Source organism: Lepisma saccharinum, chromosome 1, assembly GCF_977018435.1.
Source record: "Lepisma saccharinum chromosome 1, izLepSacc3.1, whole genome shotgun sequence".
Lineage (NCBI taxonomy): Eukaryota > Metazoa > Arthropoda > Insecta > Zygentoma > Lepismatidae > Lepisma > Lepisma saccharinum.
Genome location: NC_139229.1, coordinates 78,213,344 through 78,240,864, shown reverse-complemented (window position 1 = coordinate 78,240,864; position 27,521 = coordinate 78,213,344). Strand labels below are relative to the sequence as shown.

The window sequence follows — 27,521 nt, the reverse complement described above, 5'->3', positions numbered from 1 at the left end:
TCGCCCACAAGGATCCTGTACAATTCCTTTCCTCTCCAACACGTGTCACAAGGCCTGCAAACCGAAATATTCTTGATTAAGTTGTTCTAATTATATCAAGGGATGAATATAGGCTATGAGACTCAATATCGTGTAACCTTCTTTGTTTTGCTTTTTTTCAAAATAATAATTTAGGTTGATTTTTTTTATTCCAAGGGTTTACGTTTCATACAGAACAGTTCCTGAAAAGTTGACGTTACTTTCACAATAGTCAAACACTAACATTTATAAATTTCTGAATGGATGAAATTGTGGGCGCGTCAGCAGTTAGGTTATTTGCCCCGTGGTTAAATGCCGAGACTATAAAGGGCACAAAGCACATGTAAGGTAAAGACAAAACCCCACTGGCCGTGGGTTCAAGGGACAGATCCTCCATGACCTCCACAAATGCAGTTCACAACGTGGACGAAATATTGGCATTTGGGTGCCTCCCGACAAAGATACTCCTTACACCCTATATATTTCTAAAAATGCAAACAATAATGCATAATTCATATTTCTTGTGGGATCATGTCAGGACTGTATGAAGGGTATAAATGCCCTTTACTGTAAGAAAAACATATGGCTCAGCGTTACTTTGAAAAAAGGAGTTACTCTCACCTGACCCACTTTCTTCTGTTACAAAGCAGATTTTTTTCTTACATGGAAAACTCCATTCTAGGTCACAGCTGACGCAATAAGTAGAGCGTTTGCATCATCCTACGATCCGCGCATGCGCAGTAAAATAACCTTTGAAATGACCCTCGTATAATTAAAACTGTGCCAAAATTAAAACGATAAAGAACTTCCTGGCAATCGGGGAAAGGGAATTAAGCGATACTGCAGGTAAACACAGAAGAATACTGGAAACTACTTCAACAAAAACAGAAAAGCATACGACAAAACCCACTAGCTAGCGATCAACCAACATAATGCATGCACTCAGACGAGGCTTACCTGCATATTTAAAGCAAAGCCAAAAGGACAAAAGATAGAGGGGGCAGCTTAGTCATGAATAGTTAATTTGTTATCCAGCCAATTCTCCAGGACTATAATTAGCAGGAAGAAACTATTAATTATTTGCAAAACTTTGCGGTTAATATTTCATCCCTAATCCTCAGGCAAGTTCTTCGGCTCCGGAATATCTGCATCTGGTCGTTTGTGAGCTTGTAAGCACGGCGCGGATGTTGGTGTAAAGAACGTGTAGATAAGAAAGTGCTTACGTCACACACAAGTAGAGTGAGGATTAAGCTAAGTAGGGATGCTACCCGCGCTAAGTATCAACTAGTTCTGTGAATAAGGTAGCTTGTTTCGTTCTCGTTCGCTTATAGCGTAATGGCTAAAGTTGTCGCCTTGCAAGCAGATGGTCGATCTCTGTGGCGGAGTGACACAGCGCGCTACGACGTCAGGGGTCCCAAGTTCGAGTTTCAACCTGGGCATGCGAATCAGGTTCATCATAGCAACACTCATCCTCATCGCCGCGATTAGCCAAACGTGGCAGAAAGGCGAAGATAAATAAGAAAAAAGCAATCATAAGCAAGGGTTCGTCAATTCGCTTCTTGTTGGAAGCACGATGGATTTAACTGTAGCTCCAGTCTCGATTAGCCTAGCTGTGCATCAGATGGACTTATAATAAACGTTGTCCTCTACGTCTCGATCTTATCTCACTCTTAAAATAATGGTTGTGTACCGCGAAAGATGGTCAACATACGAAGAAGTTCGACCGTTGAGATCTGCACAGACATTAATCGTATAGGTATTCTTGTACTAATTCAGTCTTTAATGTCACCTTACTCAGTTGTATTCTTGTACTAATTCAGTCCTTTTTGTCATCTTATTCAGTTGTATTCTTGTACTAATTCAGTCTTTATCATCTTATTCAGTTGTATTCTTGTACTAATTCAGTCTTTAATGTCACCTTATTCAGTTGTATTCTTGTACTAATTCAGTCTTTAATGTCATCTTATTCAGTTGTATTCTTGTACTAATTCAGTCTTTAATGTCACCTTATTCAGTTGTATTCTTGTACTAATTCAGTCTTTAATGTCATCTTATTCAGTTCAATACAGTTTCTGCAGTGATTACCGAATTTTATTTCACAATAATTGCATATCGATATGGTATCTTGACTTTTGGCACACCGTGTAGTAGAGGCTGTGCCAAAGAAACTCAAACACTGCCTTCAGACGTAAGACATCCACTAGGACTTCACAATCAGATACCGTACAAAGATCTGTGTTCTTGTCCACCAGCCACATAGTCAGAGGAATGAACTATTTCAGTTGGGTGATTCTACTATTAGGGAACAATTTATAAAGTCCCAGCTCTGTAACCGTAGTTGCTAAGTTTGTGAAGCAATTCTAAAAATCCCATACTCTATGTATACAACCCTTTAAGTTCCACCAATTATAATGAAAAATGTTAAAAAATAAGTAAAAAAGTAAAAAAAGTAAAGTTCTCCCCTGTGCATAGCACCACGCCATGAAGGCGTATCTTAAAAAATAAGATATTACAAAATTATATCCATGCAATTTGTCATTAGCGTGGTGTATTGAAGTTTAAGTGCAATTCTTTCCCAAATGCTATTATTTATTTATGAAGTAAAAATATTTTTCCGTATAACATAAGTATGAAGATTCAAATACCATGAAAAAATGCAATCAATAATACAATAAAATAGGGATGCTAATAAATTTCCCCCCAGATCCTATGTCGCCAAACTTTAATTTGATTTTTGAAAGGCAGGAATATTATTTTTCTTTAGAGTAATAATAGTACATATGGCAACACTATTTCAAGCTGCAGTGAGTGATCATGTGCTTTGGAGGAATCTTGTTTGACTGATTGGATTACAATTACTTCTGAAACCAAGCTCAGTGTATTAATTTTTTAGCATGAGCGTGGACTAAGTACGTATAATTCAGCAGACAAATGAAATTGAATAAATGTAGAATTTACTTGTTGAATGATTTGAAATCAGAAGCCCAAGGCTGGATGTAATTCAACCAACATCCTAAACAGAAAAATTAAAGATGGCTGGTTTGTCATTAGCATGGACAAAATGTGATTAGCATAGAGCAAATGCCATTAGCATGAAATTTTCAATAATTAAATGAAAAGTTATTAGCGAAAATTCAGTTCTGCTGCCTATATGGTATCAAAAGTTACACATCAAGTATCAAGAAAACAATTCATAACTTTTCTATCTTCAAAATAAATCCTTTCCTCTGTCAAAAGTGTCCCCTAATTGTAGAAATCATCTAGTTCTTGGATTACACTCAGATAAAATTCTTTATGGCCAGATATAATAATAATAATAATAATAATAAAATAGAAGAGGGGGGCAGCGCATAACCGTTACCGGCTCGAACACGAGATGCATACAAGGGAGCTACGAAAGGGTGATATCTTAGAGGGGCATTATATATTCTCCAGAAGATTTCTCTTTATGTCACACCTAGGGGAAATGCCTCATTCCGCATTCACTGAAAAACCTCCGAAATGATGAAGACTGTCTACGCAGAAATAGCCGCCGCAACCACAATGCAAGGATCCAAGCGTCTCCTACAGGACCCCCCCTTTCTGGAAAACAGTCTCATTCCGCGAAGAAAAGAGTGCGGACGGGGGGGAGAGGGTGAGGTGGAGAAAGGGGGGAAAGAGAAAACGACAGAGAGAAAGGGGAGAAAAATTGGGGAGAAAACACGAGAATACGAGCTAAACAAGGGCGTAAATCATTTTCACGAGATTGCGACAGCCATACTCGAAAACGTCTAGCGAGGGTGTGGGGGGGATGGGGTGAAATATGACGCGCGGGGGGCTAGGGGGTGCACCACGTGTGAGCGTGTAAGTATTTTATTTTTTGCCACCCTCTCTTTCTTCAGGTTCGAGTTTCGCGCCAAATGAAGCTAATGGGGTCGTTGAAGGTGCGTAACCAGCATGTTAATATTTTAGCTTTTCTCTTGCCTCCAGTGGGGACGAGATATGGTTTACGCACTAACAAGGAAAACACTTCATGTCATTCGTTATCCATCCCCCTTTCGCATCCAATATATGTACACAGACACAGGATGTTCCTAACAACGGCAACTTCCTGGTTGTAACGATTCCATAAATCGTTAATGGTAGTGTTTCAACCCAGAAGTGTCCGTGACTGTACAAGAGGTGTCCCACAAGCAACCTTTATAAGATTGTTTTAAGTTCATTTTATGCTCAGAGAGGCTTATTGAGACTAAACCTACAGTTCAAATTGAGATCGGAACCGCAATGTGCTTCCACTGAGGATCGGACTCAAAACCCCATTGATTTCAAGGCAACAGCGATATCATTACGCCATCGGAGAGGCGCCTTGCTTCGTTTCCTAGAAGGTTGAGTCGAATACCAGTAAAGGCACGGCGAATGAGCGAAGTTAAAGATTGCATGGTGGCTTTCAACTCTATAGGTTGCGTGATCAGCACCACCCTCAAGAGCACGAATGCGAATCACAGCCGCTTGGACTAGGCAATCTTAAGTAGAATCTATAATACCTAGTGGAGATTCGAGCGATAGCGTTACCTATGGAGTAGTGGAACCGCGTTCGGATCCCACTTTAAACTGATGGTACAGTAGCGATTAGCCTATCTGTGCAAAAAGTGGACTTAGAACAAAAAGCTCAAACTAGAGATCACTGTCAAGACCCGCTTGGAATACGCAATCCCTAAAATCTAAAATATTTACTCGAGATTTAAAAGGTCAGACCCGCTTGGAATAGGTAAACCCTAGAATCTACAATGCTTACTGGAGATTACAGTCTCAGAGTCGCTTGGAATAGGCAATTCCGAGTAGTATCTACAAAGGATATTCGAGATTTAAAGGGCCAGGCCCGCCTGGAGTAGTATCTACAATGCTTACTCCAGATCAGAGGGCCAGACCCACTTGGAATAGGCAATCCCTAGAATCTACAATGCTTACTGGAGATTACAGTCTCAGAGTCGCTTGGAATAGGCACTCCCGAGTAGTATCTACAATGCTTATTCGAGATCAAAAGGCCATATTCGCTTGGAATAGGCAATCCCTAGAATCTACAATGCTTACTGGAGATTACAGTCTCAGAGTCGCTTGGAATAGGCACTCCCGAGTAGTATCTACAATGCTTATTCGAGATCAAAAGGCCATATCCGCTTGGAATAGGCAAACCCTAGAATCTACAATGCTTACTGGAGATTACAGTCTCAGAGTCGCTTGGAATAGGCAATTCCGAGTAGTATCTACAATGCTTACTCGAGATCAGAGGGCCAGACCCACTTGGAATAGGCAATCCCTAGAATCCACAATGCTTACTGGAGATTACAGTCTCAGAGTCACTTGGAATAGGCAATTCCGAGTACTATCTACAATGCTTATTCGAGATTTAAAGGGTCAGGCCCGCCTGGAATAGGCAATCCCGAGTAGTATCTACAATGCTTACTCGAGTTCAGAGAGCCAGACCCGTTGGAATAGGCAATTGAATCTACAATGCTTACTGGAGATTAAAGTCTCAGAGTCGTTTGGAATAGGCAATCCCGAGTAGTATATACAATGCTTACTCAAGATCAGAGGGCCAGACCCACTTGGAATAGGCAATCCCTAGAATCTACAATGCTTACTGGAGATTACAGTCTCAGAGACACTTGGAATAGGCAATTCCGAGTACTATCCACAATGCATATTCGAGATCAAAAGGCCATATCCGCTTGAAATAGGCAATCCCTAGAATCTACAATGCTTACTGGAGATTAGTCTCTCCGAGTTGCTTGAAATAGGCAATCGAGAATAGAATCCGCCTGGACCAGGCAATCCTGAGTACAATCTACAATACTTACTCGAGTTTTCAGTCTACGTCGCTCGTGTAATACGCTCTGCACCTTATTTCAAAGCCACAACTTCCCGTACAAACCGTGATAAAGTAGTTGAGGTTCAATATATACGCCACACACCATCTTACCGATAGGATTAACATGTGCATAGCATACCTGCATGAAAGCATCAATTAGTAATAATTTCGGATAGTATCCTGGTTAAATCTGTGTCGAGGATCCCGTTCGTTTTGTGGTCCAGCGCAGCATCACGCCTCAATTGTTCGCGCCCGGAGCGGTTGTCGCTATGTGCCATTTCGGTGTCGAGCCAGACGCATGCCCGCGCATACAAATACTCACTTCACTTGCTTTTATTAGGTTGTAAATTGACCTATCCGTGTTTATTGGTTAGTTAAACCATACACCCTAACACAGAGGGCGATGTAATGCCCATCGCCAGGGCCCCATTTCACTGAAACACGATGTCACAAGTACACAGCCCTGCGCACGAGTCACTTTCAATTAATCAAATTACATTATTTCCGGCGAAAACTTGTTTTTGTCGGCTCGTGTTTCGACGTTCTCTTTTCGCATGGATCTGTAGGCTCGTTTGCACCTAACTTTGTTTACCTTTCTTCTTTTCTGAACAACAATCACACGATATGAATTTTAAAACGGCTCGCAATTAAACGCCATTAAACTTTTCAGTTCTGTGTGTTGCACGTGAACGTTTTACAGGTGCACCCTTCCGTTCGTTGAACGTTTTTTAAAATGTGGAACGTGTTATATAAAATTTAGTTTGGCTTTGAAGTGCAACAAATTGTATGCAATGACAACAAAGGCCTCGTGGTCGGTATAAAAGGAATCTGTAAAATATTAATAGCTTTTTTAATTGGGCCTCTCAGTCTTCACAGGAAAGAAGCTCCAATGATTGATTTGGTTTACGCTTTTTTGACACTTTTAGATATTTGCGATGATGAAAATGAATGGCGATAAGATGGAATTTAAATGCATGGTGGTATTGAGGAAGGGGAGGAGGTTTCAACCCACCGAGTTCACCCCACATCTACTGGTATTATGTGACTTCGTATCATTTTTTAGTATGTTATCCGACAGAAAAAAAAAGTTACAGTGGCAACATAACATCTATGTCGTATGGCTGGCTACTGATTGATTGATTGATTTGGTGTTTTAAGTCCACTTTATGCACAGTAAGGCTAATCGGGACTGGACCTACAGTTTAAAGTGGGATCCGAACCAGAATGTGCCTACACTGGGTATCGAACATATATACTAACTAACTACGGTAACTAACTCTCTAGTCTTCTTGAACCCGAAGGTTCATGGCTGCAGCAACACAGGCCTTCCATCTGTCCCTATCCTGAGCAAGATCTATATACTCTTTTCCATCCCTACCAATTTTCTATATACTCTTTTCCATCCCTACCAATCTCCTTTAGGTCCATCTCAACATTATCCCTCCATCTTCGTCTTGGCATTCCTACTGGTCTCTTACCTCGGTTTCCCAAAAATAATCCTGTAAACTCTTCTTTCCGCTCCCATTCATGCCACATGGCCTGCCCACCTACGTCTTCTTGATTTAATAATTCTAATAATATCTGGACATGAATGCAAATTATGTACTTCTAAATTATGTAACCTTCTCCACTCACCTGTCTCCTCATCCCTTTTAGGTACAAATATTTTCCTAAGGATCTTATTTTCAAATACTCTCAATTTATGGTCCTCTTTCAAAGTAAGGGACCACGTTTCGGATCCACATAATATTACAGGAAAAATTACGGTTTTGTATATTTTAACTTTTAGTTTCTTAGATATTAAACGAGATGACAAAAGTTTATGAAGAGAAAAGTAACATGCATTTCCTGAATTAAGCCTGATTTTTATTTCCTCTTTAATATCATTTTCATTTGTTAGTATTACTCCTAAGTACTTGAATTTGGAAACTGGTTCAAACGAGTTGTTACCAATAATTAGATTTTGATTATTACCTAACACTTGGTTTCGGCCTGTAAGCATATATTTAGTTTTCTCTTTGCTAACTTCCAAACCTATCTCTTTAGCTGCTTTGAAAAATATTTTAGCATTATTCTTAATTGTATTTACATCATCCCCAGTAAGTCTACATCATCTGCATATGCTAACAGCTGAGTCACATGGAACATATATACAGGATAGTAAATGCAGTTTTTCGAGGGCTTGTATCTTGAGGATCTTCTTCATCGCACAACGCGCTACCAACTTCGTGTTCTGACGTCAGATGCAGAGTGCCTACGTTGATAGGATAGATATGTTACGCTTGGTTCTCTTAGCATAAATACAACTAAACATAACAAACCTAACCTAACAACTTAGGCATTTAGCCTAATACTGAAAGCATTCCGCGGTGACGTCAGAACGTTGCTAGCGCGTTGTGCAATAAGTGAGACCAGTATTTTGAGAATCAGATCTTAAGAAGTTCAACGTTAGTGAGAAAAGTTTTTTTCCCTTCATATACTCTACACAGTCTGATAGTTCGTCTCGTGTTGTACGGTGTTGAAATGAAAATTGGAACGTGAACAGGAGTTCCTGGAATAGATAAATAGCGGAGAGAGGAGAGAGAGAAAGTGTGTATATGAAATCTGTCTACACTAATTTACCAGCACATACACCTTGCATTGTCCACCCTTTGAAAATGTTCGGTCCCCCTACACCGAACATACACAAGAATGTTCCCTGCACATCGCAGTGTCTACCAGCATCCAGAATCGATAATTTATAACACGATCCGATTGCAAGGTGTCTAAACTCCCCGCGACCCTCGCAGATAATGCGGATGTTGCTATGCATCCGATGCTCTTGCGGAAGATATACAACATCCTCTCCGTGGCTTGTTGCACAGGGGAACAACTCGTGATACTTTGCGGTAAAGCACACAGGAAGACGGGAAGTCAAGGGCCAAGGGGCCCCTGAAGGAAGGTGGAATGCATGGAATGATGATAAAAGAGGAATAGGGAAGGGGCGAGAGCGGAGAGGGTGATGTCCTAGAAACTTTGCAAGGAAGAATGGTGGGGAGGGGGCGAATTCAAAACCAAACAGTGCTAGTGTTACAAACTTCCACAATGTGGTGACTGTATCCTGAGTTTCGTCGGTAAGTAGTTAAGGGTGGTACATAAGACATCAGTGTTGCCATCTTAAGGATTCTGTTGAAATGAGTGTAAAAATTGAAAAGTTCTCTAGACTGTTCTGTAGGGCTGCAATCATTCTCGACCTCAGCCTGAGCTGGGCACCCCTCCCCCGACTAGGTGAGCCCCACACGCAAAAGCATATTCTTACAAAAAAAAAAAAAAAAATAGGAAAGCACTACTCTATGTATCTAGAAAACAAGATAATATCAGCATGAAATATGAAAATAAATACATTAAAATTCATAGAAATTAATGTCTGCAGAGGTCACGGAAACAAAAGTTTCGCCGACTTTCAATGTGGGCGAGAGAAGTCTGAAGACTTCTTAGAAATTGAAAGAAACTGCAAGGCTATGGACTAACGGAACTCTGAAAATACTTAGAGAACTGCAAACTGCAAGAAAACCTCTTAGGAAACTGCATCTTGGCAATCTTCACGAGAAACACACGAAAAAGGGAACGAGGAAGAGGAAAAAGACATCATAAGGGTAAACATTGCAGGTGGCGTTCTGGAGACAGCCTGTAATTACTGGAAGTGATCCCTGGAGATGTCTCCAGCCATCCCATCTTACCTGGAGAATGGAGAAGAGAGCGAGAGAGAAGGGAGAGGACGGGATGCAATAAGAAGTTCTCCCTCGAGCACCACTCGAAAGGAAAGGAAAAAAAAGAAGAAAATGTCGGCATCGCCCTTAATTGGTAATTCCATCAATGATTTCTTCCATATCTGCCCCCACTTGTCCTCTTTGAGACAGAGAGATATACGTGGAGGGAAGAAAATGCCAGATCGCTTTTTCCCCCCTAACCTCCCATTCCTATACTCTTTGGAATAGAGCCGCCTTCAGTATTTTACTGATGAAACTGTGACGTGAAAAACATTCCCCACACCGTACAGACACACATTTCTAACACGATGCCACGAGCGCTATTTGCTTACAACATATAAAATTAACATACACAGTTATGTAATGTCTGGTGTGCACGGAATACGCACAACTTTTACATAAAATGAACTTCATTACGCTATAGGTAAGGCCTCTCTCATTGTAGACAGAGAGAAGAGAGAGAAAGAGGAGAAAGGAAGGAGTGAGAGTAGAGAAAGAAAGAGGGAAGATAAATGGTAGAGAAAGGAGAAAAGATAGAAGGAGAGAGAGTGGAGAAAGAGAGGAAATGACAGAGGGGGCAAGAAAGAGAAAGAGAGAGAGAGAGAGAGAGAGAGAGAGAGAGAGAGAGAGAGAGAGAGAGAGAGGCGCATAGACAGACAGACAGAGAGCGAGATTCTATACAGAGAAATACAAAAGTTCGGCACAGACGCACACAGTACACACAAGAGCAACTTCTATTTCTCTGACATTTATTGTAAAATTCCCCTCAGTCATGTCGAAATTGTTATGGTGCTCGTAATCTATCAGACCTATTAAAATCTTCTCAGTAATGCCTATCTCCTCACAAGACATAAAAGGCTCCCGCACAGATAAATTGATTAGTGGCAGAAAAGAAATGACAATTTCTCTGGATTTTTGTCTAAATTAGCTCAACCAGTCTCTGCTTTTGGAACTACAGTAAAACCTCGTTAATCCTGACCCCGATAAGCTGGTCTTCGCTTAGTCCTGACAGGCAAAAGGCCAAAAAAAAATGGATGCAAGGTTTTAAATGTGGCTAGAAGTCAACAAGAGAACTTCCCAAAGAAAGGCAGTCAACCACTGATGAAATTCTGTTTCCCGCAGACTCTGTATTGTACTGACCTATGCCCTTTAAATACACCATACTAAACATATTTTGTTGCTATAAACTGAGTCTTAATGCACTTTCTACCGTTCTTTTTGGTTATTTTAGTTAATCTGGACTTTCGTTAAACCGATCAACTTATCCTCCCAATAGTCCGGATTAACGAGGTTTTACTGAACTTTTCTATCATTGCGTTACACTTATTTTTCCCTGACTTTGTAGTCTCGCCTCGTCTTGTGTGTGAGGAGAGCTCTGCCGTTGTCGTCTCGAAATATACGCAACGTGTCACAGCACAAGCTTCGTATAGGGGCCATTAAGTGAAGCCATATAACTTGTCTTAGTTGACATCTCGGTTCGACGCTGTCAATTGTGAAAAACGATTTTCTTTATCCTGAATGTGTGCAACCACGCTGCACAGGTTCACAGTTTCCCCAATAAATCAACTTTTTTTATTATTATACAGAAACTATGTGACCTGTCTATACATAATCAGGTAGATATTGATTTGATTTGATTTGATTTATTGTTTTAAGCCCACTTTATACACAGATAGGTTAATTGGGTCTGGACCTACAGTTTAAAGTAAGATCCGAATCACTGTGCAATGTGATTCCAACAGGTATCGAACTCGGGACCCCTTGATTTCAAGGCGAAAGCGTTATCACAACGCCATCGGATAGGCCAAGTGTAGATATCGACTTGGTACGTATGAAGAAGTCATAGAATGAAGTAATTTTAGTTTTCGAGCATCAGAAATTGCAGTTTTCTTTTATTTCCTTTGTTATTTAGTGTCGCTTTCCTGCCACTCTTGGCTAATCGCGACGATAAGGATGAGTGATATTATAAAATTGATGAAGGGAAACAAGGAACCCAATGCCAAGGCCGAGATTTGAACCTGGGATCCCTATCATCGTAGCCCACCGTTCTAACCACTCTGCTACGGCAGATGGCCAATGGAGCGAGACTTGAGTGTCTCTCACGGAAACCAAGTCTCGTTTCATCTCGGTCTTCTCTCGACGAGCCTCGAAAGGCCTGATCTCGTTCTTGTGTGGATTTTTAAAAACGCCGCGAGGTTTGTTTCGTCTCAGCACCATCACCGAAAAACCTACCTCCTCAGTTTCATTTCTGAGGGAGTGAAGCAGCGGGAAATATGGAACGTGACACACACCATCTTCGATAACGAAAGCACAAACCTCTGACAGCTGTCGTTTACCTAGAGCGTTGTCTACTCTTCGGAAGTCTTCTCCATACAACCTTCATTCCAAGGCAGAAAAGTCCTCTTAAACTCTTGACGTTTAAGGGTAGTTCCCCCAAGTGGAAGAAGGACCTAAGTCTAGCCGATTCTGGTAGCGTAAGAGGCGAGTTTTGCACCGTGCCTTGAACACGCAAGAAACGAAGTAGCCATAGGCCTCATCAATGTCTGTGAGCAAAACTTCGGAAGACTGGGGAAGATGCTCGGGGCATCCAGGAAGTAATTTACCCTTGCGAAAATAACTCTTCCTCCACTAACAAAGAGATTAAGAGCACAAGGTGGAATCCAATCACAAAAGAAACCATCTTGCAGCAACCGCTTTTCCCCCTTCCACCATTTTCTTTACCCTTTCCCTCCACCCCGTTTTTCGTTACCATCTTTCACCCACCCCTCCGCACAAAAAGTATCCCTCTCCTTTTTTTTATTATTTTTCTCGCGCATGCGTTAACAAGCCTCATGAAAACATCGCCTGGAGGAGAAGTCTCTTTAGAAATACCTTCTTTTTTACAGTTTGGAGGATTCTTCTTCTTTCGGGAGAAAATTCTTTTCATGTCTTGCTCATTTCACCCTCTCTCTGTTCTCTTTTGTGGCCCTTGTGATGAAGGCTGGGAAAGACTAAAAGCACTACATATCCAGTATGCTGTGAATGTCGTGTACAGAAACTGGTCCTGCAAATAATGGGGTAAGTCAAGCAGTTGTGGGAATTTCCAATATTCAACAACTTGATTGTAAACCCACCACTTTTTCAAGTACTTAAAAATACACTTCACAGTCCTCCTGCATGATTACTTGACATTCAATTGGTTAAAGATAGTTGAACATCAATTTTTTAAACTAAGACAATATATTAAAAGTTCCAACCAATCAAGATAAAGTATTTGGTGGAACAGGCCTTCGAGGATCGAACCTACCAAACCGCTGCACTTTATACACAGAAACCCTGACTGAAATTTTTGGGTTTCCCATTTGGGATCGAACCCGTGACCATTCGTACCAAAGGCAAGAGCACCAACTATTCGGCTACGGGGATCCTAACCAAGAATCTAGTGAAACGTGTTTCTCCACAAACTAAAACACGCCATCTATGTAAAGATTAACAAGCTTTAGTGTTGTAATCAAGGGATCCCAGTAAAGGCATATAGTGGTTCGGATCCCACTTTAAACTGTAAGTCTAGTAGCGATCAGCCTTATCTGTGCATAAAGCGGACTTAAACTTTGACAAACAATGTCAGGAATTGTGGTAATGTATGTCTGCCACTAGAGGGCACATATCTTTAGAGTGGAAACATGATCTTACAAGAAATACACTTATCTCCTTCAAACATCTCATATGCGATAACTATACTCAGTACAAATGAACCACACTTGATATTCTGCAGGTTTCTGGACATCTTATACAACACTGTGTGGTTTCCCTACGACCATATTAGTAATTTTCACGACGTTATCAGTTATTCACATCAGTAAGAAACATGAAGGGCCACTTACTTTCTTTATACTGAAGGACGTTGTGATGCTTCCCGTGGATTACGACGCAACGGTAGCACTTGTATTCACTGCAAAGAAACAACAACCATACATTACTCAGGACATCTACAAACCCATTTAGAATCTACACATTAGCTACTAATTTGACTTAATCTGTGAATGTACTTAAGTTCATTGAGCGAAACTTTACAACAGTTAACCCCGAATGATTCTATTTCGTAGTTTATTATCTGTCCGCTAGATGGGAGCTATGCTGTACTGTACAAAAACTAGATGTTTATATCTCTACATATGCCTTATTCAGTAATGGCCATTTCAATTCAAATGCAACATATTCCTACTATAAAGAAACGTTAGTTATGTCAATATTTGGTAGATATCACCGTGAATGGCCTCCACTAAATTTACTATTTCATACTACATCATCATCTTTTATATTATTTCTTGGAGCTCTAAAAAATGCTAACTAAGCCCCGCGACAGGTTAAGTTTGCAGCAGATTTTATGTATCAATCCACTCGAGAACGACACTCAGCATCCCCGTGCCAGTCTCGCCCTAACTGCTGAGCTGTTCATATCACAGACAGTGAGAAAATCCGCAGTATTGCAGCGGAACTATATTCTTCGCGCACGTTTGGGTCTATGTATGCGAAAAGTTGCTGCAAAGTTAACCTGTCGCGGGGCTTAGGTTCATTTCAATTGACAAAATTCATCATATTCACTTCTTTTTTTGTAAGAGTCCTTACCCTTCTCCCAAATATCCAGAAATTCTGGAACATGAAGGTTTTTAGGTTCAAATGCTGCAAAACAAACATTCCTGTTAACACAGTTATGGAAATAAGAAAAATAACTCATGGCAGGCGGTTATGCGCATCGTTAAAGGTCTAACTTCATGAGATATTGCTGTTTCATCATCGCGCCAAAATCTCATCCAATAATGATAGTGCATGTGGAAGCGCCAATCAGAAGGTAGTGAACAACGGAAGCCGATTGGCTATTTGATTCACATGATACGACCGCGTCACAGCTTTTTTGGCGGGAAAGAAAGCCACCCATTCTGATTAGGCTGGCGTCCAGAGGTATATAATTGCTAATTTTAAAGGCGTTAAAGGCATTATGAGTCCAAGGTAGAGAACACGGGTTTCCACTGCTCTCTCTATCGCCACAGACCGGAGAATTCACGGCAAATTACCCCCTGTTGTCCCCTCAGCGATCTGGCCATTCTCTGGAAGGATGCTGACGAGCTCAGAAGCGAGTCCAAAAGATTTACTGCTGTCCTCCGCACAGCGAGCATCATTCTCCGGAATTTAGGGCCGCGGGAGATGCAGATAAGAAACCTCCCGATTGATATACCGCTACCGGGGCGCCGCCAACGGCACCTTTCGGGACTACCGCTGAAAGATGTAGGTCCGTTGAATGGGTCAGTCTCGATAGCACTATGCAGCTCCCTTTTTTTCCGGTGGGATGTTCAAGGCTATAAATCCACACCGGCTTTCTTTAGCCAAGAGGAAATGTTCTTTTTTTCTACCTTTTCCTTTTTCGTTCTCTTTTCTCTTCTTTTCTTTATTTCTCGGTTCCTGTCGTACCTTTCAACCGAACCGCACTTCTTCGCTTATACCTAGGATGGCCTTTCATTCATTATTCATGCCATCTTCTGACAACAATGGCAGTTGAGATGGCGGGCGAATCTAGACACGTGGCTACGCACGGCGGGAAACGAGCGAAGCAAAACTACAGGAAACGACCTGACGTTCAGGAAGGAATCGCTTAAAATGGGCGAAAAGATATTAAATTCGGCGTCCTTCCGTTTGCGATCTCGAAAAGAAATGGGCCTAGGACGGGCGCGCGCTCGTTGTTATTTATTTCTAGTTTAGTGGCATTGCAACTCTTAAGATTTCTGGTCACGGTTCAAGAAGTAAGATGGCGGGATCAGCAACGCCCTCTGGCAGCTGTCGATCTGTATTTTGGTTATTTCAGGCAAGGTTGTTAAAGGTCCAGGAATTTTAAATTAATTCAATTCCGGTCCAGGACAAAACCAGCAATCGTAAATGGGCTGTATAGAACATATTTATCTCCTATTTCAATTCGGTAGAGGAAACTTCTTTCCAGATGAATTTTAATACGGTCAAGGAAGGGTCAAATCAACCAATTTTAAAATAATTGGTTGCATGACCATTTTTAGTATACACGTTTGTACATGTTTCTAGATATCAAAACCAATGTTGAAAAAAATATTGTCTTCAGTTCTCCTGGGGCAGTCATTTTTCCAACATGGCGCATGGCTTTTTTTGCTCACGTAGCAGTTTACGGAAACCTTAATGTCTCAAAAACCATTAAAGCTAGACTTGAAACAAAATTAATTTTGTAGCTAATGAAGCATACTTTCTATGATATTCAAGTATGTTTTGCTCAAAATTGCATCCTAAGAACAAAAATTATGGTGGAAATTTGGGTAGCAATAGTTATAAAATTGAATTTTTAAGCCAGATTTTTTAAATGTAGGGGATCAGTCTCAGCTTTGAAATTGTTTTCATGTGTAGACCTACCTGCAGGGTGTCTGCAAATAAAATATCAGGGCTTAGAAATGCAACCCTTTTTTTTTCATCATGGGCTGTACTATGGCCGTTTATGGAATTTTGACACTTCTCGGGCTTAAATATCTCACGTGGGTCCTCTTTAAAAATTCTGAAACTTGGCATTGAGAAAGCCCTGCATGAACCTAACTCACAGCAAAAATCTCAACTTTTAGATTCAACTCGTTGGTCAATATGATGTAGCGTATATGACGTAATTTGTGACATTGCCGTGTAAGGTCTACATGTATACCAAGAATAATGAAGTATTTTCTCTTTCATTTTTAAAGTTGGGTTAAAAAAGCCTCAGAAAATATAGTAACATAGCATTTTAATAATATATATATATATATTATATATAATCAATCGCTTACCGGAAAGACTACGTAAGATAACGCCAATAATTAACTTCAATCTTTTACAGCTAGGTGTCTCTACTGCGATAGGTGCAGGATAACCGCATGAATTTGCGAGCGGCGTTCGCTCAATGCGGTCCAATATGCGGACGATACGAGCAGTTTCACGGTTCGTTAAACCGGAGATTCCAATTTGGAATATCAGAACAAGCCGCTAACCATGACACTCTATGCGGAATCCACCTGTTCTACTATAGTCGCTCTTTGCCTTTACCTATCGCTGGCATGTGCTGTTTTACTGCGAACATTGGGATCCTACATTTTGTATCACCACTGATGATATTGAACACAGGCAAATTTAAATTTTCGGTGCTTACTTTCATGAAATTTTATATTTTTGTATTCTTTCTAATTCTATTTAAGTCCTCTTTTTTGTTACGTTTCGTCAACTGAACAGATCAAGTTCACTGTTCAAATATGTTAATTGGGACCCAAACCACTCTATTATATGCCTCCGCCGGAATCGAACCCGGGACCCCTTGAATGATGGCGAGACCGAACTAATGAAGACATTCACAAAGGAGGAGCTACAACCAAGTCAGGACTCAAATTAGTACCACCAAATGTCAACCTCCCTTCCATGTAGTACACCTTGGACCGCATTTTGCAGACTAGCGAGGCTCTGGCGTCTGAACTCAGATTGTATAAACCTCTGTGGGATTCGTGTAGTGTCATCACTAATTGTTTGTGATTGTTCCTGCATCCGTCTCATCTTATGATTCATCCTCATCTTCACGATTAGCCAAAAGTGGCAGAAAAGCGAAGTAAAGTAAAGCAAATCACTCCAATCCAATCGAATTAGTGCCCTTTGATGGTGAGATCATGAGAAGATTCGATCGGCCTCTCTCTCTCTCTCTCTCTCTCTCTCTCTCTCTCTCTCTCACTCTTATATTTCCGTCTATTTTGGTTATTGATTGCTTGATTTTTTTATGCACAGTTAGGCTAATCGGGACTGGACCTACAGTTTAAAGTGGGATCCGAGCTACTGTATACCTCCACCGGGTATCGAACCCGCGACCCCTTGATCACAAGCCGACGACGCTACCACTGCGCCATCCGGGAGGTCCCAGAAGGCAAGAAAGCATTCTTCTTCACTGGTCCTGCATGAAGAAGGCGCCATCTTAAAAATGGCAAATATTGCGTCTTGAAGCTCACTTGATCAGTGTTGCAGCCTTGAGGTCGTTTTGTAAATAGCAGTTGATACCACAGACCTTCAGATACAAGACCGGAAACGTTGGTCTTTTAACATCGGTCAATTTCAAGAAGGGGTATATTTTCATGGCGGCCAACGTACCATCATACTTTCAACTGTAACAGCTATTTTGAAGTGTCATTGCACAAGACTAATTTTTTAAAGTGTTCTAAGAAGTATATAATTCTACATATTCCAATCCACAAGAGAGTGCAAATTATTTCTTCATGAAAACGAAAACAATAACAGATTCTAATGCACACCTCCGCCATATTTCTACATTCCGGCTATGCGCGAGCGAAGATGCGCGGCTTCAAACAAAACCGCATCGCTTCCAGTCTGTAATTAGAGGTCTGTGTTGGTACGGCATGTAAATTTTACCTGTATACCAAGGACGTATTTAGGGGGAGTCCAAGGGGGTCCGGAACCCCCAACCGAAAGACTTACCGATTAGATTGGGATCATGGAAATTTGTTGAAGGACATTACCAAAGAAAATTTATGCACATTACTACTTGTGATAATATGCATAAAATATTCATCAGGAACTGTACTTTCGTCACCTGGATCTGACATCCTTTTTTGTTATTCCATAAATATTCAATTCGTTATCTATTTGATATTAATTTCATTGTCAGGGCTGTTGTTTATTCAAATTTTGGCGATCTTAACTATACGTAAGCTACATGATGACTACGTGCTGTTATATCCCTATTCTTATTCGGTCTTTTTACCTATTTATGTAATACAATCTTAATTTACATATTTTAATTAATATTTAATTTAGCACAATATTATTATTATTATTATTATTGTTATTTCTGAGACAGTTGGTTTAGACTCCCTCCCACGAAATATACGTATTTCTAGATAAGTGCTGCTGTATACGGACATGTAAGATTTTCGTTTGACACTTCCTCTTGTGTGTGTGTATGAAGCAAACACTAGATACGGATGGAGGAGAAAAATTAGTAAAAAAAAAAAAAACAACAAAAAAACGAAAACGGAACTTACGTAACTTTTAAGTTGACGCAAACTCAATCGAAATCCACAAACTCCAAATTAACTGGTGCTAAACTCGTAATCGCGAATTGCCAGCATCGCGAATGCCCCAACCGGTTACATCCTCCTGATGCCCTAAATGACCGATGACCGTTATGGTGATGGGCAGCCCGGGCAATCTAGTTGAGCGAGGTGCCAACAGACAGCGCTGTCCCCGCACAGCGAACACTGCGGGACACGTTGCGTACCCTTGGGAGGTTTATTTGTAATGCAAGCTGGCTTTAATCCATCTGACAGCGATAAGCAGATAGGATCGCCGTTTATTGAAAGAGTCCTGCTTGGTTCTCCGGTGATGGAAGCTTCGCGTGGACCAATCACGAGAGCCGACAGGATCTCCATTGTTGCTGCCCACGCAATTGGCTTCAATTTGATGTTTCAAAAGGTACCACTGTTTTTAAACAATGATGTAATTTTTAAGGGTCACAGTGTAGTGTGGAGACGAGGTGACAAAGCAGACGCATCCCTATCAAAAGTCGCAAACGAAACCAGCCATGGCGTATTTTCATGTACGAGGGTAGTTAAAAAAGTAACAGTATTTCAGGAAAAGAGCATCTAAGGCATTTAGTATTTCATATGGAAGGTGCTGACAGTTCCCAACAGATGGCTTGGCATGGCATGCATGACCACAAGTGTAGCGCCCACCCACCCATCCACACACATACACATATGCCATTGTACGTTGGGCTGTTTGCACCGTACAGGAGGAGTGGTCATTCACCAGATGTCCGTGAGAGTGCCTTGCTTAGCCTCGAGAAATTTATCGAGACCTATTTCAACAATATTTGATTTGATTTTTGTTATTTAGCGGAGGGTTGTTAAAGGTCTAGAAACCCATAAGTTGGGTTCCGCAAACTTTTTTTCTCGCACAATTTAAATTCGGTCCAAGTTTGTTTTGTTCCTGGACCGTATTTAAATTCATTCGGGAAAAATATTCCTGGACAGTATTTAAATTGATCCGGAAAAAAGGTCCCTGGACAGTATTTACATTGATCCGGAAAAAAGGTCCCTGGACAGTATTTAAATAATTTACATATAAAAAGGTTATTTACAGTCAAGAACACATTTACACTTGCTGATTCTCTCTTGGACCGGAATTGAATTTATTTAAAATTCCTGGACCTTTAACAACTCTGATTTAGCGTCGCTTTTCTGCCAGTTTGGATAATTGCAACGAAGAGGATAAGTGATGATATGATGAAACTGATGAAGGGAAACTCGCAAAGAACATCTTTGCACAGGCAGGTATTCACGCTGAGCTAACCATTCCGCCAGATGTGGGCTCTGTGGATATCAAAGGGATGATAAAAGAATTTGTATTTTAGTAATTTAACGTTGCCTTTCTACCCCTCAAGCTTAATCGCAACGATGAGGATGAATACAGAATCGATGAGGAATAGCCACACTGCAACGGCCATGGTACCAAAGATTATCACCGGCCATGGTACCAAAGATTATCACCCTGAACCATGGTTTAGTAATACCACGTCGACGTTCTATTGTTTGACCAGTTTTATCCTGCGGTGTATACAACCACAAGTAACAAAAACGAACTTCAGGTTGCCTAAAAAGTGGGGCAGGCGCTTTATTTATTACGAGCTGGCTTCACACAGAGAACCCTCGTCTTCAATTATGCGAAAACACCGCGCTTAAGAGTTCAGGAGATTTACAGTTTCTTTGCGAAAGAATACGAGAAGAAAGGTCAAGAACACTCGTATATCCTTGTCGAAGGGGGCAACCATCTTATAAGATTGGTGGCCACAGGCGGACCGGGGATTACACACGTGCGTCGGAAATTCACCGCGGCCAAGAGTCGGAAGATATTTTCAGGCAAAAATACGCCTTCGGTCGGGGAAAATCTCCAGCGAAGAAGTTACGGTGAAACGCATGCGCAACTCTTGCGTTGTAATTTTATGTATTGCGCATGCACCCAGCATAAATCTGTATTTCGAGCACTTTTGATATAAGAAGCTCCAGGTATAAAAGAAAGAACTACTGTATTCTTCAAAAGATTGTTTTAATTCACTGTGGATGTTGAAAAGCTACGTTTTTCATTTTCCCCTGGAAGGTTATGCTTTCAGAATGACATATACGCGTGGCTGCTTACAACAGTACACAAGAACAACACTAAATTTAGAGGATGTATCCAGTGTTTGGCAAGGCAAATCTACTAGATTTTGAGGATGATGGGCGAGCCATACTTCTCCCGTGTAGGGGGTGACCAAAGGCATCCTGGGGCTTGTTCAAAACAGTCCTTTTTGTGGAGATATTTCACGGCCAATGCCAAGAACGAGGTAGCTAATTCAGGACAGCCAATCAATAATTCAACTCACTTCCATTATCGCTTATATATACGTATATTTCTTAAAAGCATCCCGGCAACACGTACCTTGGGGCCAGTTACCACGAGGTATTGGAAGACTGGACATTGATCTAACTGATATGGATTTTTAAATCTGGCGTCCAATATGTAGTAGTGCGAGAGTGGAAATGGATATATTTTTTGGGCGTAAATCAAGCTTTATTCTATAATTTTAAGTATGTGTGAAATCAGTTCAGATATGTTCTTCTTTTCTGCTGTATTTCATATATTTGATTGCTTTACAAGTCTTGATTAGTGCATCCGCATAAAAACTTAAAGATCTATCTATATCTCTCTCTCTCTCTCTAGAGAGCGAAAGAGAAATGGGAGGGAACTGAAAGGAAGAAACATTATTTTTATTTTTCTCTGCTTCATTTATTTATCTTCATTCTCCCTCTTTTCTACGTCCTACATTTTTCTATATCTTTTCCTCTCTCTCTTTTTCTCTTGTTCATTCTTTTCTTACTTCCCCCTCTGTTATTTACTTTCTCTCTTTCCTTCCTCTCTTCTCCTGGGACTCTTCGGTGCCATAGTGATGTCGTAACCGCCTTGTAGTCAAGGGGTCCAGGGTTCGATTCCCGGTGGAAGGGCATAGTGGTTCGGATCGCACTTTAAACTGTACGTCCAGTCCCGATTAGCCTATCTGTGCATAAAGTGGACTTAAAACAACTGTCTCTCTTTTCCCCTTTTTATTATTTCCTTTTTCTTCTTCTCTTTCTTTTCAACTTTATTTTATTTGGGGAAAAGGTGGAAAGAAACTGCGGGAAGGATAGACGTCTCTAGCACACACTCCCTCTTTCTGAGAAGCCATCAAGAAGGTTGAAGAATTCCATTAGGTTCCACATTTTCATTTAATCCTTGCAATTCTCCACTCATCTTCAGCATCGTCATCTCATCCCAGATGATGCACAGATGACACTTCTCCTCTTTCCATCTTGATGATTGATGGTTATGAATTACCGACAGTTGTTTTCTCTTTATTATAAGGGAGAACATCCTAATTACTAGCGGGAACACGCGCTGTTGTTGAAGTCTCCCTTCTTGTGTAACGTGTCTCCAAGATGAACAATTTCCCCTCCAAAATCGCGCATTAGGTTGTTATAGGGATAAAAACCTTAGCGTAAGGTGGCCCTAAGGCATTAACTGGGTGCAAAGAGCACGTGCAGTGTATTAATCGTATCACAAGACAAGGATACATTCACTGAAAAAAAAATGTACTCCGTATATCGAACGTTGCTATCCTAACAACAATATCTTAGTAAGCTACAAAACGATATAATTAATACAGTAGGTCTAGTGGAACCACAGGCAAAAGGCATGCGCAGAACAGCGTGTCCTGTGCATCGCACTCACGCGTGGAAGACAGGGGCCGAGTGGAGTAGGCTTAATCTGACGGAGGGAAAGATGCGCGAAGGCTTTTGGTCAAAGGTTCCTTTGTTTGTGGCCGCTCTGTATAAAATACTTGCACAGTCTGAATTCAAATAAAGATGCGCGCGCAAAAGGTATTTAAGGTAGAGGCAAAGTTCTGTCGTGCAATTAGGACACCACATATTATTAATCGCGGCCATTTGTGGAGGTGATGTGATCAGCAACACGCATCGTCCGCCTTGGCCTGCCAGGGTTGGCCCCTGGGTAGCCATTTATTTGGCTGGGTAAGCCCCGGAGCCGCTATATGCAGAGACAAGGTCGGAACACCCCGCGAATCGAACCCAAATCTCCTGTGTAACAATCAGACACCATACCAACCTGACTACCGCGGCTTCCGCGCGCAGGAAACTTTGGGCAAGTAGCAGCTGAGATAAAGATGCGCGTGCAGGAGATGCTGCTCAGATCTTAATTAAAATTAAAATGGACGGAATAAGCAAGCGTACACTACTTTACTCTGTTCCGGATATCTCTGGAGCAAGCGAACGAAAACAAGTCTCTACGCACGTTAGAGGGAATGAGACTGCGTGGAGGGGAGAAAGCGACTGCTGCAGCAGCAGCGTGCACTGCCTCGCTCTGCACACTCGATCCGCTCCCCCTTCCTCTGCCGCTATGCGCTGCTTTGCTCCACATATATCCGGGACAGAGTATAATATTGGATTTAGTTTGGTCTTCGCTATTTCTCTTAATTCTGCTCTTGCAAGTGAATGATAAAGTGTACACTTGAAATTGTCTCCCAGTACCCGAGGGTTGCAGATGAGCTCCAAAAGGTCTGGAAATACATATAAATGTGAACGAAGGTTTGCTGAATGAATGATGCAGATACCTAAAGGGAGCATGTCCCATGATAACTTCCTACTATATCTGTTTCAGAAATTCATCTTCTGGCTACGAACCAGATTCCCTTTTCAACAAACGTCCAAGCCGGTAATGAAATATGGCGCCCGTAGCGACATTCTGCAGGATACAGAGAGTCTCTGGAGAAAAGAGAGACAGAGGGGATTCAAGAGCAAAAACAGCAGGGGCAGCGGTCAAAGATACAATGGGCGATTTATAGCCTGGAGAAACGGGACGGGACAATGGACATTCGTCAGCATCTCCACCGAGGTATCCTGAGAGCGAACATCTCCCGCAACAAGCAAAGGGTCGACTGCATCTCTTGGAGACCGTACCGTTTGGCAATATCCTCATTTCTTACGTCGTTTTCTGTCGAGAGATCCGAGGAAAATAAGGGCGACCGTCCAGCCAGTGGCAGAATGTTCAGAGAGAGAAGAGAGAATTTCCGTGGAATTCCAGAGTTGCCCATCAGTCTTCAAACGGAAACCAATAAGCGCCTTTCCCTTCCCTCCGACGTCTCTCGCCACTTCGAGCTCGGTCATAATTCGCGTCTCCAAGGACTCTCCAAAAGGGAAGCGGAGAAAAGGGGGGAGAGAAAGTAACGAACCTTCATGAGAAATATTACTTTCAGTTCGGCACGAGTGATTGTCCTCGTGCTGTTACTTGGTTTTTCCGGTAGACCTCCGCCCACTCACACCAACGCAATGACTGGCGGTCAACGATAACACCGACTAGAATCCAGCTTACGACTTCATAACGACTCTCATCAGAATCAGAGAAGTAAACCCCACTTGCGCATAGGAAAAGTTGAATAACAACTTCCGGTAGAAACTCCCATTGCCCTATTTGTTAGTAACCTAACAATACATATTACGAAAAAGTAAGTCTTGAAGCTTTCCTGGCAACGAATCATGAAAAAATTCTCCGTGGCTATCGACCACGTGAGTTGTGGAAAGGATCCCTAGCTTTCGAGAGCTAACGTCATTCTCATCTTCAGGATGAGATGAGATTGAAGATGAGAGTTGGTTGGTTGGTTGGTTGATTTGTTTTAAATCCACTTTATGCACAGTAAGGCTAATCTGGACAGGATCTACAGTTTAAAGTGGGATCTGAAACACTATGTGCCTCCACCTGGTATAGAACCCGCGACACCTCGATTACAAGGCAACGACGCTACCACTGCGCCATCGGGGAGGCGCCTTGATGTTGAGAGTGACGTCAGCTCTCGAAAGCTTGGAATCTTTTCCACAACTCACCTGACCGATAGCTCGAGAGAATATTTTCATCAATACATATTACTGTTGCTCACGACACGAGACAAACTTATATTTTCGAGACGAGACAGACCGAAGTCTCGTCTCGTCTCGTGGCCAAAACCAATATTTATCAAGAACGGCCGCTGATGTCAATTTTTAATATACCACACGATAAGAAAAATGGAAAAATCCGGATTTAAGACTTATTTATCCATTATCCGAATTAACAAAATATAGGCCATCGGCATTATGCGTTGTGGCCGCGGTGGCTTAGTCGGTAACGCGTCTGACTACCATGCTAACGGTCCCGGGTTCGATCCCCGGCCTGTTCAAATCTGGGAACTTTTCTAACGTTGGAAGCGGCCCCGGCGCCCACCCAGCGTCGAATGAAATGTGTACCTGGGGGAAAACCCTGGGAGTAAAGGCGTTCAGGGGCGTGATGCTTATCACATCACCCCCACTCACGACCGGATCAAGAAAGTGTTGGGCGTTACCCCCACACCCACTATACGCCTTCATGGCGTGGTGCTAAGCAGAGGACAACTTTCAATTATTTTTTTTGCATTATGCGTTGATTTTTTTTAAAAATGACTAATTTTTTTTCGTTTAGCGGCGCTTCTGCGCAACTTTTGGTTAATCGCGAGTGTGTTGACATGATGAAATTGATGAAGGGACACTCGCAAAGAACGCCCATGCGCAGGCCTGGATTCGAACCCGGGACCGAACCGTCGTAGCACTCTGCCAAAGAGGTCGGCTGTTGATTTTTTAAAAAAACGACTGATAAATCGGCAAGAGATTTATTAATTTAGATTTTAAAGGGTTGCATAATAGTAATAGGTTTTGCATAATTAAATATAAATCTATTTTTTACATGTACTAGCTTGCTTCAACCTTACTTAAGGTTAAGTGAGTTAATGGAAAACAAGAAAGCAATTGTCAGTTGAAAAGAATAAATATATGTTTGGAATATTTATATAGGAATATTTCATTGACACAATTTTACGTCAAAAGAATCCAGGAACATACGACGAAACCAATTTGCACATTAGAAAGAAATAATTTTAAAAAATCGGTTTGGCCAATCATTGTAATGGTACTTAAGATGTTAACTGAAGAAAAAAATAGGTCTTGTAAGACACAAAAGACCGGCGATGGTTTGATTGAGTTGATTGTATTGTTGTTTTAAGTCCACTTTATACGCAGAAAGGCTAATCGGGACTGGACCTACAGTTTAAAGTGGGATCCAACAGCGGCGATGGGACTGACCACAATAAATAACCAATTGGCAGGACGTGGCTCCCAAAGCGTTGTTGTGTCATCGGGTTTCTCTTAGTTGGGATTGGAAGGTAAATGCTATATAGCGTTAACGTATTTTAAGTGTTGCAAGCCCGGCGAAGAAATAATTACGAGTGTGGCAAGTTTGTCATACAGGCTATGAATCGAGAAACAATTCACCAACCGAAACGGCTAAGGCTTAGCCTTAAGGGGCTACTGGTTTGATTCTCGCTAGACGCGTATTTCAATTGTTCGAGTTCTTCCTCATCCAGACTTGCATAAATAATAGGAACCTTACGACCTAAATCTTGGTGACATTAACCGCAATATAGCAACATTGCAATAGAGGTTGTTTTCATTGAAGATACTCTCTTCCCCCCGCCTCCTTGACTTTAGGTTAGGGGCGGTGAGTTAGCCGGTAGGGGAAACAAGGGGGTGGAAATCGACTGATGAGATTTCAAACCCCGAGGGGAAACACGTCTAGGCTGTTATTCTGTTCTCGTCCCAGTCTTAACGGGAAACTTTTTTCCCTCCTGTCATGTCGGCCTTATTTCTCTTTCCCTTTCTTTTTTCTTTTTTCCATTCTTATACGAGGGCCACTCCCCCCCTTCCCCCCGCTTCGGTTCTCATGGGAAGCGGAGACCGGTAATATGTCTCTCTTCGCCGAAAGACGATATAAAACGTACGATATTTCCTTCGGAACAGAGAGAGAGGGGGGAAGAGAGGGGAGGAAGAGTGATAGAGGCCCCCCTCCCCCCACAGGCAGTTTGTTTTAATGTCTTGGGTTGGCAAAGTGAAGCTGGTTTATGGGAGCGCGTCGGTGTGAACATATGCGGCGATCACGATCTTCGAGATTATCGATGAATTTCCTAAGATCAATGTTCGTTGTGGATGACGTAATTCGATCTACACGAGCATTGTCGATTCGTCAGCAGTATTGCTAATTGTTATGCATTCAGCAACATATTTTCTGTTCCGTCTGTCGCCTAAAATTATGCAACACGTGACACTAACACTTTTCCATATCGCATACGATTCAGCAGGTCTGGTAACAGTAGTTCTGCGGCAGCAACTGAATGGGTATGGGCGAGTGGAGAGTTTCTTCGGTTGGCAAAACTCAGGTAAAATTGTATTGCCTGTTTAGTTGCAGTAAATTGCTTCTTCGAGTTGCAAATCTATAAGTAAAATTGTCACGCCTGTTTGGTTGTAGTAACCAGCACAGAAAGTAGCCCTGTTGCAGCAACTGAATGGGTATGGGCGAGTAGAAAGCTTCTTCGAGTTGCAAATCTATAAGTAAAATTGTCACGCCTGTTTGGTTGTAGTAACAAGCACACAAAGTAGCTCTGTTGCAGCAACTGAATGGGTATGGGCGAGTAGAAAGCTTCTTCAAGTTGCAAATCTACAAGTAAAATTGTTACACCTGTTTGGTTGTAGTAACATGCACAGAAAGTAGCTCTGTTGCAGCAACTGAATGGGTATGGGCAAGTAGAAAGCTTCTTCGAGTTGCAAATCTATAAGTAAAATTGTCATGCCTGTTTGGTTGTAGTAACCAGCACAGAAAGTAGCTCTGTTGCAGCAACTGAATGGGTGTGGGCGAGTAGAGAGTTTCTTCGGTTGGCAAAACTCAGGTAAAATTGTATAGCCTGTTTA

The 27,521-nt window shown here is 41.6% G+C and overlaps 1 protein-coding gene across 1 annotated transcript in view; it reads right to left on the bottom strand.

The window, feature by feature from the left end:
* LOC145996780 (uncharacterized) overlaps window positions 1-27,521 on the bottom strand; it is an 892,808-nt gene that overhangs the window by 89,585 nt on the left and 775,702 nt on the right. Inside the window, exon 4 of the mRNA XM_083133317.1 lies at window positions 13,479-13,546. Coding sequence (XP_082989443.1) covers window positions 13,479-13,546 — 68 coding nt within the window. The remainder of the gene's footprint in view (window positions 1-13,478; window positions 13,547-27,521) is intronic.